Genomic DNA, 12,500 nt, shown 5'->3' on the forward strand with positions numbered 1-12,500 from the left:
GGAAGTAAGGAAGGAAGAAAGAAAGAAAGAAAAAAGAAAGAAAAAAAGAAAGAAAAGGAAAAAAGAAGAAGGAAAGCAGGGAACCCCATTTACGGCACAATGGGCTCCTTTGAAGCCAAAGGTAATGAAGGTTTCGGGGTGTCTGTCTCGGTCCCTCTCGCGGACCGATTCACAATCTGACCACCCCTTACGGCACGCACAGGCTACCTATATACCGGGTGTCCCAATACTTTTTCTCTTCTCTCATCAATAAGATAAAAATATGTAAAACGTACAAGATTTATTCCTCGATCGATATTCGAGTAATTTTCTCTTCTTTTTTTTTTTTTTTTTTTTTTTATTTTTACCATAAATTATCCTAATCTTAATACTTAATACAATGATCTATTATCTACGAGTTTTAATCTCATACAAGAAAATAAATAAATTTGCGAAGAAACATCCAAATGGAACAGGATAATCTCTCTCTCCCTCTCTCTCTCTCTCTCTCTCTCTTTTTCATTCTCTCTTGAAAGAAAGAATAGAGGTGTCCTCGTATAGGTTGGAACCAGTTTTCCGTAGCACGACCGCGCGTTTCTACCCGTACGAATCCCGTTGGTATGCACTCCGCGCCATAATACACCATAAGAAATTTACCGCTCTCTAACCAGTGACGGTGTGTGCATATATGCCGGCTGTCCCCGCCGCTGGCCCAGAGTTCAAGAGGAAGGGAGCAAGTAAAAGAGTAAAAGAAAGAAAAAGAAAAAGATAGATAGATAAATGGATAGATAGATAGATAGATAGATAGACAGATATATAGATAGATAAATAGATAGATATAAAGAGAGAGAGAGAAAGAGAGAGAGAGTGAGACGAAAAGTGGAAAAGAAGGAGGCAGAATGTACCGAGCTTTGGAAAAGACGAGGAACGAGATAGGCTCGAGGTGCTCAAGTGCTCAGGAGTGCAGGAGTGTGCGAGAGAGAAAAAGACAGAGAGAAAGAATGACGGAGAGAGATAAAGAGGGATACGTGTGTATGTGAGGCCCGTCTGGCCCTTCCTTCCACGCACCGGGCTCCAGCAAAACGTAATTATGCTAATACACGATTGGTTCGAAAATGTTAAATGCACGAGGCTCAGCACCGCGGGCTACCATGCCTCTCATCCCGATTGGTCTCCTCTCTCTACTCCTTTTCTTCCAGCCTCACGCCCTCTCTCTCTCTCTCTCTCTCTCTCTCTCTCTCTTTATCTATCTATCTATCTATCTATCTCTCTCTCTCTTTCTCTCTCTCTCTCTCTCTCCTTCTCTCTTTACTTTGAACGCAGATATTTATGGAATCCTCTCCATCTCGCGTTTGCTGCATTCCGCTCAACCTCGATCGCTCAGCTCGACTTCGAGTTTCTCCTGGGTAACAGAAACGTTTCAATCTTCTTTTATCCGTCCGATATTTCGCAGCCACGCGTGACGCGTGTCCTCGTCAAATACGTTCGTACGTTCTTAATCGTTAAATCGTACAAAATCGTATAATAAAATTCCATATTTCGTATTCATTGCTTGGTAATTAATTATCATCGTTGTTTTTTTCTTTTACGTCGTATAATACATTGTACAAAGGTACAAGGATACAGGATAATTTAATTATTTTTTTCCATTCATTAAGTAAGTAAGAAAAAAAAAAGAAACATATTACGTTTTCTAAGGATACTTGACGATATATTTAAAAGGATATGAAATTTTTTACTACGATCGATATGTAATAATCGACAAGTTTCAAAAAAAAAAAAAAAAAGAAAAAAATAAATAAAACGCCAATTGAAATCTTTTTAACTTCTGACGAAAGAAACGAAAAATGACAAAAGGGTGATTATATTGTATAGATAGCAAGGGGGTTAGTCGATATAAACGTTGCGAGCGTTGAAATGACGTCAATTCAATTTTAAAATCGAATTGACGTCATTTCAATGAATACCATCCTAAGTCTCTTCGATAACCGTGGCTAACCGTACGATTGGACAGCTATCATGCATACATAGATATGTAGGTATATCATTTTTCACAATAATGTAATCATCTCGAATGAGGAAAATTGCTATAAAATTGCTATAAAATTGCACGATCGAGCTAAACTGAGCGGTAAAGACTAGGAGGAAGAGGAGGAGAAGGAGAAGGAGGAGGAGATGAAGGAGATGGAGGAAAGGAGAAAGAGGGAGAGGGAAAGAGAGTGGAGAGACAGACAGAGAGAGAGAGAGAGAGAGAGAGAGAGAGTGTGTGCACGCGCGCGCGAGGGCCACCTCTCGAGCAGAACCAATGGCCGCCACGTCAGCTGCCATTTCGATGGAAATGCGATGGATGTCCGGCTATTTTGTATGATAAAATGCGGTCGCAAAAAAAGCGCGGGACCGCATAGGCATCTACGCGACCGAAAACTTTTGATACGTATGCGTCGGACGTTCTTCCACGAACGTTTATCGACTTATCGATCGTCGTTCGATTAAGATAGTCTTCAGTAGAAGGAGAAGGACGAGAATGACGATGACGAGAAAGTAAGAGAAAGAGAGAGAGAGAGAGAGAAGATATAACAGAATAGGTACGATCTCTCTTTTTCTCACTCTCTCTTTTTATCGAATTAATTTAATAAATACAAAATGTCTGATTAAAGTGAAAAAAAGGGGAGAAAAAAATGGCGATTAAAAGAGAAAAGGAAGAAGAAGAAGAAGAAAAAAAAAAAGAAAGAAAAAGAGAGAAAAGGAGATCATAGTATAATCTAATTTAAATCGTTATTACGAACTTACCTTTTCAAGTTCGAGGAGGTGAAATCGAAGGACCTGAATCGCTTGAACCATCTGAAAGTAAAAAAAGAAAAAGAACGTATGGTTAATGTGAAATGGATATTTTTAAGAAAGAATTTTTATTTTTGTACGCAAGTAGGTAGGTAGGTAGGTAGGTAGGTAGATAGGTATATTCTCGAACGAAGCGGAGAGTCGATTAACGTGAATTAATTATTACTGTATCCTCGGGTATACGCTAATTGCGTTACTAAATTCCATTTGTGAGTTTCGTCGATATCGCAAAGAGAATGAAAGAGAAAAAAAAGAGAAAGAGAGAGAGAGAGAGAGAGAGAGAAAAGGAGAGAGAAGAGAAAGATGGAAAGAACTCAAAGAAAGAATGGAGAACGCGTAAGGGTGAAGATGTAGAAACAAGAGAAGGCCATTTACTCGACGATGTAATAACTTCATAATATTATCGCATTAATTCTTCTCAAACGAGTAGGATAATAAAAACCAACGAAAGCTATCCAAAAATGTTCCTCTTCTCTCTTCTTTTCCTTTATTTTTCCTTTTATTTATTTATTTTTCTTTTCTTTCCCGCTGTCTCTCTTTCTCTCTCTCTCTCTCTCTCTCTCTCTCTCTCTCTCTCTGTCGTCTTTTTCTTTTTTCACTCTCCGATATACCAATCGAAAAATAACCTCAAAAGAGAGAAAGAGAATGAGGCCGGTCTTCCGGCTCCGATTCGACGAGCTATCGAAAGTGCATACGCAGAAAGACCATTCGCATAATTTTTCGATACGCCGTACCGCTTAAACCACCATCGTCGTTCTCTATCTCTGTTCCTCTCTCTATCTCTCTCTTTCTCTGTCTCTTTTTCTCTGTCTGTCTGTCTTGAAATAAAACGAAAGTGTGTGTTCACGAGAGAGAGAGAGAGAGAGAGAGAGAAAGCAAGAAAGGACTATACGTTCGTAAAGCGATGTCCCCTCTGAGCTCGCAGAAGCGCCGATTCAATTAGGCAAAGCGGCAATCTTAATTGTTAATTAACATTATATTTATGCAATTATGGCCCATTATGATTCTGCGCGGGCGATAACATGTAGAAAGAGAAACAGAGAGATAGAGATAGAGAGAAAGAAAGAGAGAGAGAGAGAGAGAGAGAGAGAGAGAGAGAAAAGCACGATGAGTCCTCAAGCACGGATAGCGGCGACTCTACGAAAATTATTTGCAACTCTTATTTTTCATCTTCTTCTTTTTTTGTTTTTCTTCTTCTTCTTCTTCTTCTTTGTCTTTGTCTTCTTCTTCGTCTTCTTCGATATGCCACCAATGGACTCTTCCTTCGAATCTCACCACACTTATCTCGTTGCTCGTACCTCTCTCTTTCATAGTATATTCAAACTCGGAATTTCATTAACATCTCTCCCATATCGATATTTTCGTTCCCCGATCCAATCTTCGATTTGCCTTTCGGAAGTCTAACTAATGAGAATGTAAAAAAAAAAAAAAAAAAGAAAAAAAAAAGAAACGAGAGAGAAAAAAACAATCTTTTTTTTTTACATGACTCATCCTTTCATATACACCTATATATACATGCATACATATATACATGCGTATATATTAATATATATAACGATAATGGCGAACCACCCTTAAAAAAGTATACTCCATCTCGACACTCTCGGAACTCTTCATCGGCGATTCAGGATATGCAAAAGAAGTAAAAAAAAAAGGAAAGAAATATAAAAACGAAGAGTATGAGAGAGAAAGAGAGAGAGAGAAAGAGAGAGAGAGAGAGAGAGAGAGGGAGAGAGAAGATGATATCGGTAACGAAACTCCCGGGTGGTTTTCTGAACGAGATCGTGCGAGAAGTAGTCGATTCTCGACTCAGTCTCTCCTCGGACAATGTCTTCTCTATATCCAACCGCATACACACACACACACACAACACATACAGACACACAAAAATACGCTAAGCACTCATCTCTCGTTCCGAATTCTCGCGTGGGTGAACGTGTGTATCTACATACGTTTTCTCTCTTTCTCTCTCTCTCTCTCTCTTTCTATCCCTTACTCTCATTCTCTCTTTCTCTCACTCTCTCTTTTTCTCTAACGCACACACACGATCATTTCGAAGGTTTTGCCACGATCGTTCATCGCGCTGTATTAATTAGGCTTGCGTTGTACGCAGACGAGAATCTCGAAGAAGACGAAGAAGAGGAGCCTGAGGATAGGCAGGAGAAGAAGAAGAAGAAGAAGAAGAAGAAGAAGAAGAAGATGAAGAAGAAGAAGAAGATGAAGAAGATGAAGATAGAGAGAGAAAGAGAGAGGAGGAAGAGGAGGATGCCGAAGAAAAACTGACAAAACGCAGGAAGAAGCGCAGAGATGGTGTTATTTATAAGCCATCTCCGACATGGAGGACTCGGCGGAAGCGAGACGCCCTCACTTTTCTCTCCTTTTCTATCCTTCTTACATATATACACATGCATGCATACACGTTCACATACAACCACATACACATGCACACACACACACACACACACACACACACTCTCTCTCTCTCTCTCTCTTTCCTTCTCTCTTCTTTTTCTTCTTATTCAAGTGCAAGACGTTCTTTCCGTCTATCTGCGCTCGGTGAAACGCAACGCAGCGTGAAGCTCGCTGCACTCGCCCGTTGCACTCACCGCTATTTGATGCATGCGCAAGATATCTATGTGAGGTGCACGTACGCGCGTAAATGAACGTCTCTCTTTCTCTCTCTCTCTCTTTTTCTCTTTTATCTTCCCTCTATACCCTCCCTTCGAACCATACTTTTCGCGCCTCTCCATACAATATCCTTTGTCGGAACAGGAATCGACAATAATTTTTCACGCTTCTTTCTTCTTTCTTCTTCTTTTTTTCCTCTTCTTCTCCTTCTTCTTCTTCTTCTTCTTCTTCTTCATCTTTTTTTTCTCTCTATCTTCTCTTTTTCATTTCATTTTATAAAGTCATAGATAGGATGGGATATTATCCGTGTAATGTAAATAAGAAAGAAAAAAAAAAAAGAACATGACAGGGTAAAAAAAAAAGCATAAAAGAAATTAACGTAGAGAACGTATTTCGATCGTATGAAAATTTGTGATAGTACGATATTGCTAAGCAATTAATCGAATTTTTCGTATCGATAACGATGTATTCAATGCGTTTATAAATATTCATTAAGATTTTATGAAGCTATTACGCTTTTCTCTCTTAAACATTCCCTCCCTCTTTTTCTCTCTCTCTTTTTCTCTCTCTCTCTCTCTCTCTCTCTCTCTCTCTCTCTCTCTCTCTCTCCTTCGTATCGCACGATTCTTATTTTATTTTCCTTTTTTTTCTTTTTTTTCTTTTTTTTTTTATCCTTTAACGTGCTTTAACTTCTCGACTACGTTAATTAATAATACAGCACTTACATGCGATAGGTATACTCTTTTTTTTCCCCCCCCTCTCTCTCGCTCTCGCTCTCGCTCTCGGTCTCGGTCTCGTTTTCTTTATCAATATTATCATTCGGAAATATTCCTTCGCGCGCGTGTCGTTCATCGTCGAAGGAATTATCGCTATTTACGAAAAACTCGAAACGAAATAATCTACTATTGCTTTACTATTCATTGCTCTTGCCGCGATTTTCCCTACGGCTAAAGAAAAACGATACCTCGTCGCGGGGATAAATCATAGAAAATATTCGATAAATCAGACGTCGCGATAAACCTCGACGTGCTCGCTAATTGGATGGTAACAAAAAAAAAAAAAAGAAAAAAAAAAAAGAAGTAAGAAGAAGAAAAAAAGAAAAAGAGAGAGAAAGAAGAAACAGAGAGAGAGAGAGAGAGAGAGAAAATAATGGTGAGTTTAGGAGAGAAAGAGAGTGAATGAGCGAGAGAGAGATAGATAGATAGATAGAGAAAGAGAAGGAGAAAGGTAGAAAGAGAGAGAGAGAGAGAGAGAGAGAGAGAGAGAGAGAGAACGTAGACCAAACAACATCAAGTTCGCGCGATCGCGTCGGTCATTAGCGTTGTTGGTAGAGCTCGAACTCGTTCGGTAAAGAGAAATATCGAGGAAGAAGAAAAACTGTCGACGATATCGACTATCTGTCGCGAATAAAAGGCAGACCCCGAAACGGCGTAGATCGAAGAAAACAAGCGCGCGAAACATTGAGTGGATGTAAATCGTTTCGCGCGTTATTCTTCCCCTACCAACGTGTTTACGTGTATATGTATGTATGTATACTGTACATATACTTGTTTATAGATGTAGATACGTATGTATGTATATATGTATGAGAGAGTACGACGTATGCATGTAGGTACATGTACAACGGAGAGTCTCGCGAGTCTCTAATGAATGGCCGTTAATTGTATCAATTATTAACGAGGGACATCGTGCGGACGACGCGACGACTCTTATCGATGTTCGCTGATTTACGAGCGTTCTCTCTCTCTCTCTCTCTCTCTCTCTCTCTCTCTCTCTCTCTGTATGTGTATCTCTGACTCTGTCTTTCTCTCTATCTCTCTATGTTTCTCCGCTCTTCTTTGCTCCTTTCAACCCAATACCAACCCCAACACCAATACCAACATACCATTACCCCCCGCGAAAACATTCTTCGAAGCTGCTAATTTGCCCGATGGCCGACACCCGATCTCTTCATTATCGCACCCGTTCGCTATTAAACGTAACTTACGTATCTACGTATACGTAGAAATCGACGAAGTTAAATGGAAAAGACGAAAGAGAGAGAGAGAGAGAGAGAGAGAGAAGAAGAAGAAGAAAGAAAAAAGACAAGAAAAACAAAATAACTAAGAAGGAAGAGACATCCAAGTATATATCTCTTTTATATCGCGATTTTATCCTATATTAGATTTCTTATATAGGTATAATTAATTCTATCGTACGTTCCATAGCTACGTTGCTCTTAACTTTTTATTTTTTCTTTTTTTTATCTCGTTGACGATCGCATTAACTATCCAAAGGTGTTCCGATACTTCCTCTTTTTACGCGTCACCTATGAGTTAAGTTCCTTCCACTCGGTAATTATTTCGCAGGATTAGCGCCAATTATAATAGTAATATACGACGACTCGACGGTTATTAAAGAAGAAAAAAAAGAAGAAGAAGGAGAAAAATAATGAAATGAAAAACAAAAAAAAGAAAAGGAAAGAAAAAAGACAGAGAAAGTAACTGCTTCAATGAATATTCTCTTTAGGTCTATCGCTTGTTTATCTATCTTGTATAAATCCAACTTATGAATCTACGTATTAAGTATCTATACGATCAATGAGATTTGAATGATTTCAGATTTTTCTTCTTTCACGTTTCTTTCCGCTTTTTTTCTTTTTCTTTTTCTTTTTTTTTTTCTTCTTTGCTATTTTCCTTCGTCTTCGTCATCGTCTTCTTCTTCTTCTTCTTCTTCTTCTTCTTCTTCTTCTTCTTCTTCTTCTTCTTCTTCTTCTTCTTCTTCTTCTTCTTCTTCTTCTTCTTCTTCTTCTTCTTCTTGTGAAAAACAAAAAGGAAGGAAGAAAGAAAGGAAAATCATCTTTTCGCTTTCCACGTTACGTCTAAACATTATTCTTCCCGACGTAGATGACGAACGTCATCAACCAACCACGTTCCTTGTATCTATATCTATGTATATCTATGTATGTCTATATATCTGTGTGTGTGTGTGTGTATGTATGTGTATGTGTACACACGCAAAAGAGAGATGGTGAAGAATGCCGGCGATATACGGTAGCCCAAGAGCACTGTGCAAGCAAGGGACGGTTTATCTACGACGCACCGGGTATGCGCAGCCACTCCAGGCGACAATATTTAAATATTGTTAAACAGCGGAATACTTGTCACCGGCAAACACTCCGAGCTCTAGCTCTCTCTCTCTCTCTCTTTCTTTCTCTTTCTCTCTATCTCTATCTCTATCTCTATCTCTATCTCTATCTCTACCTCTCGTTCAAAGACCCAAGCACTTAGAAAAAAAATTATTCTTATAAAAGCTACGATTAGAGAACAACGTATCAGTGTATACTATATATATATATATATATATATATATATATGTGTGTGTATGTATATGTATGTACATATCTACGACCTGGTACGAACCAAGTATTAAAAAATATATAAAATTATGAATAACAACGATAACGAGTAAACGTGACGTATCTGTTATACGCCAAACGTAACGGTAAGAAGAAAGAAAGGAAGAAAGAAAGAAAAAGAAAAAAGAAAAAAACAAAAAGAATAAGAAAAAGGAAAAAAATAAAAAAAAGACAAAAAAAAAAAGAAAGACGAAAATTCTCGTAGGTATGCAGACGGATCATAAAAGCTGCGTGCATAAAGAAGACCAAGAGAACGAAGACGTATATACATACACACATACATATACATATATATATATATATATATATATATATATATACATGTATATACGTGTATAGATATGTGACGTCGCTCTTTAACTGCAGCTGCATTTTTACGAATATTTTGGCGACGTAAACGTCTTAACGAGCGCCGTGTGCCAACTTCTAAAAAGGCAAAGAGCGAGAGAGAGAGAGAGAGATAGAGAGGGAGGGAAGGAGGGAGAGAGAGATAGAAAGAGATGGAACGTGACGAGCTACGAGTATGTTCTTTCCTTTTTCTCGATGTCACGCTCGGGGACGATATAAAGCTACGTATATACGAAGAGTGAAGCAAGACAAGTACAAACTACGATCCTGACACGATATGATGGAGGGAAAAAAAGAAAAAGGAAAAAAGAAGAGAAAAAATGTAAGTGTCGGCAATTATTTTACTTCCGATCTGAAACCTCTCTCTTTTTCTCTCTCTCTCTCTCTCTCTTTCTCTCTGTTCGTCTCTCTCCCTTCAAACTAGAAATTGCTAATGCATTCCTATGCAAGTTGTTTTTTCTACTATCTATCGATAATAGCCTTGTCAATTTTCTATAACGGTATCGATAAATACCGGACGAAGTATGTCTTTTTAATCGATCAATTATGATGACACAGGTAAGTAATTAACGTAAAGGAAGAATACGTAGACAGTTAAGTAAGTATGTACTTACTTACTTAGTTAGTTATGTGATATTCTATATAAATATATTTTTAATTATCTTTTACTATCGGATTTCGATGATATCATCGATTCGAATAATCTTTGAATTCAAATAAATCGATTCTATTAAGAATAAATGTTTTTCTTCGAAAACTTGTAGAATATTATGGTACATATAATAATGAAAGGCGAAAAAAAAAGAAAAAAAAGAAAAAAAAAGAAGAAGAAGAAAAAAGGAGAGAGAAAAAAGAAAGAGGAAGGAAAAGAGAGAATTCGAAGATGTTAAGAAAGAAAGAAAGAGAGAGAGAGAGAGAGAGAGAGAAAAGGAGAGATAAAAAGAAAAGGAAGCAGCGCGAATCCTCGCATTCGTCCACAAAGAATTCCCTATGGACCACCGGAGTGGCGACGGTGCGGTGCGTTCGTCAGTCCCTCAGCGCGTTACATTATACTTTACACATTCGCTATACCTTCTTCTTTCTTCCTATCCTTTCGCGATTTCTTCGAGGCTCAACGGGCCACTCAAAACTTCTTTTATTCTTACACGAAATCATTCGGATATATCTTATTTCGCTTTTGATCCCGCCTGAAATAGGTACTCTTATCGATTACAAAAAAATACATTATACACATTCAAGCCCAATGAAAAACTTAGAAATTGTACAAGTATATACATACATACATACATACATACATACATACATACATACATACATACATACATACATACATACATACATACATACATACATACATACATACATACATACATACATACATACATACATACATACATACATACATACATACATACATACATACATACATACATACATACATACATACATACATGCATACGTATATATATATATATAAATAAAAATGTACATGTGTATGTAAGTATATAAAATTAACGAGTAACTACAATAGCCATCGATAAACGAAGAAGGACGATATCGATTAGGATATTCGAATGATTATCATGTTCGTTCGTGAAAGAGGAAGAAAAGGAAAAAAAAGAAAAAGAAGAAGAAGAAGAAAAAGGAAAGAAATATTCGTGGCATGAGAGAAGACGCACGATCATCGGCGGCTAATCGCGTGCGCGCTTTCTTTCGACGATCCAAGAAAATAAGAAAAAGATATAAACGATATAGGGGGATAAAGGTTTCGTTCTTGATCCTTGCTGGTGAAGAGGCATCGAGTATCCTTGGTTCCTCGGGTACCGTTACATGGATCTTTCATAGTAGCTAACAGGCGAACTCGAGTTAGTCTTTCTAGTATGCTTCGTCGAACTTTTATTTAGATCTCCGATGGCTCTTATTCTGGCAGCATCCTATTTGGTTAAGACGCGAGTTCACGTGCGGCCCATGTGTCGATTGGAAAAATATCATCCCTATCTTATTATATTATTTCTCGAGCATCAAAAAAAAAAAAAAAAAAAAAAAAGAAAAAAGAAAAAAAAAAATAGAAACAGAAAAAAGAAAAAGAAGACACGTTGTTAATCATCAGAAAAATCACAAATCAAATCTATCTTATATCAAATTATACTACTTGATCGTTGACAATTAAACAAACAAAATGAATTATATCATAATCATATTACAACCGTATACATTGTATCGGAAAATTGTCCTTTCGATTTGTTTACTTTAAAAAATATAATAAAAAAAAAAGAAAAAAAAAAAAAAAAAAAAAAAGAAAACAACAGCAAGAAATTGATGAGAAAGAAAATCATATATTAGGAAAGAGAAAGAAAGGGACAGAATGAGAGAGAGAGAGAGAAAGAGAAAGAGAGAGAGAAGCTTGCAACGACAACGGCCAGTCGAAGTGGCCCGCAGTAATTATTCTCCAAACGCAAGACCGGCAATTAGCATCTCATTGGCTCATTTCTCGCTTATGCTAATGGAGGATATTATTCAAGCGCGTGTGCGAAGGCTCGCCTTCTCGCAACGATCGCGAGCTCTCTCTTTCTCTCTCTCTCTCTCTCTCTCTCTCTCTCTCTCTCTCTCTCTTAGCTATGTGTCCCTCTCCTTATGGTATAGAAGAGAGGAGGGGAGGAGCACGGAAAGCGTGCTTGCTTTGCACTCTTCCGTAGCCACGACCAAGCTTCTTATTCTTCTCCTCCTCTTTCTTCCTTCTTCTACTCTTCCACTTCATCCTCCTCCTTCTCTTCCTCTTCCTCCTCCTCTACCTTCACCTCCTTCTCCTTCTCCTTATGCTCTTGCTCTTGCTCTGCCATCTTTTCTTCCCTCGTTTCCTTTACGACATCGACGAAGAAGCCGGGCCATCGTTTTGTACGCCCACGAGGTGTCATCTCGAGTGTCCTCATCGAGTATATTCTTGCGTGTACGATCGCACGTCTATGTCAATGCTAGTCTATATGCGTATGTAGAAATGTTATACGATGTTTTGTACATTATCTGTTAACGTAGCTAACTTTAACAATGTTATATACATATATATATATATATATATATATATATATTATTTTTTTTTTTTTAAATACGACGACGTAACGTTTTGATGAAACGATGAGAAGAACGTAACGGTAGTTTCGCTCTTTAGAAAATAAAATGAAATAAATAAAAAATAATGGGGGAAAAAAAAAGAAGAAGAAAGGAAATTGAGGAAGGAGAAGGACAAAAGAAAAATGACGCGTACGCGTACTTTTTAATCGAAATCTACGAGTATCTACAAGGAAAAAAAAAT

The 12,500-nt window shown here is 37.7% G+C and overlaps 1 protein-coding gene across 4 annotated transcripts in view; it reads right to left on the minus strand.

Moving 5' to 3' along the window:
* The window catches only part of hth (Meis homeobox homothorax), a 380,579-nt gene that overhangs the window by 337,609 nt on the left and 30,470 nt on the right, over positions 1-12,500 (minus strand). For all 4 annotated transcript variants that reach the window (XM_085662034.1, XM_085662033.1, XM_085662032.1 and 1 more), the window contains exon 5: positions 2,770-2,820. In XM_085662034.1, the coding sequence (XP_085518160.1) occupies positions 2,770-2,820 (51 nt within the window). The remainder of the gene's footprint in view (positions 1-2,769; positions 2,821-12,500) is intronic.

Source organism: Vespa mandarinia, chromosome 16 (assembly GCF_050613455.1).
Source record: "Vespa mandarinia isolate Hongniang chromosome 16, ASM5061345v1, whole genome shotgun sequence".
Taxonomy (NCBI): domain Eukaryota; kingdom Metazoa; phylum Arthropoda; class Insecta; order Hymenoptera; family Vespidae; genus Vespa; species Vespa mandarinia.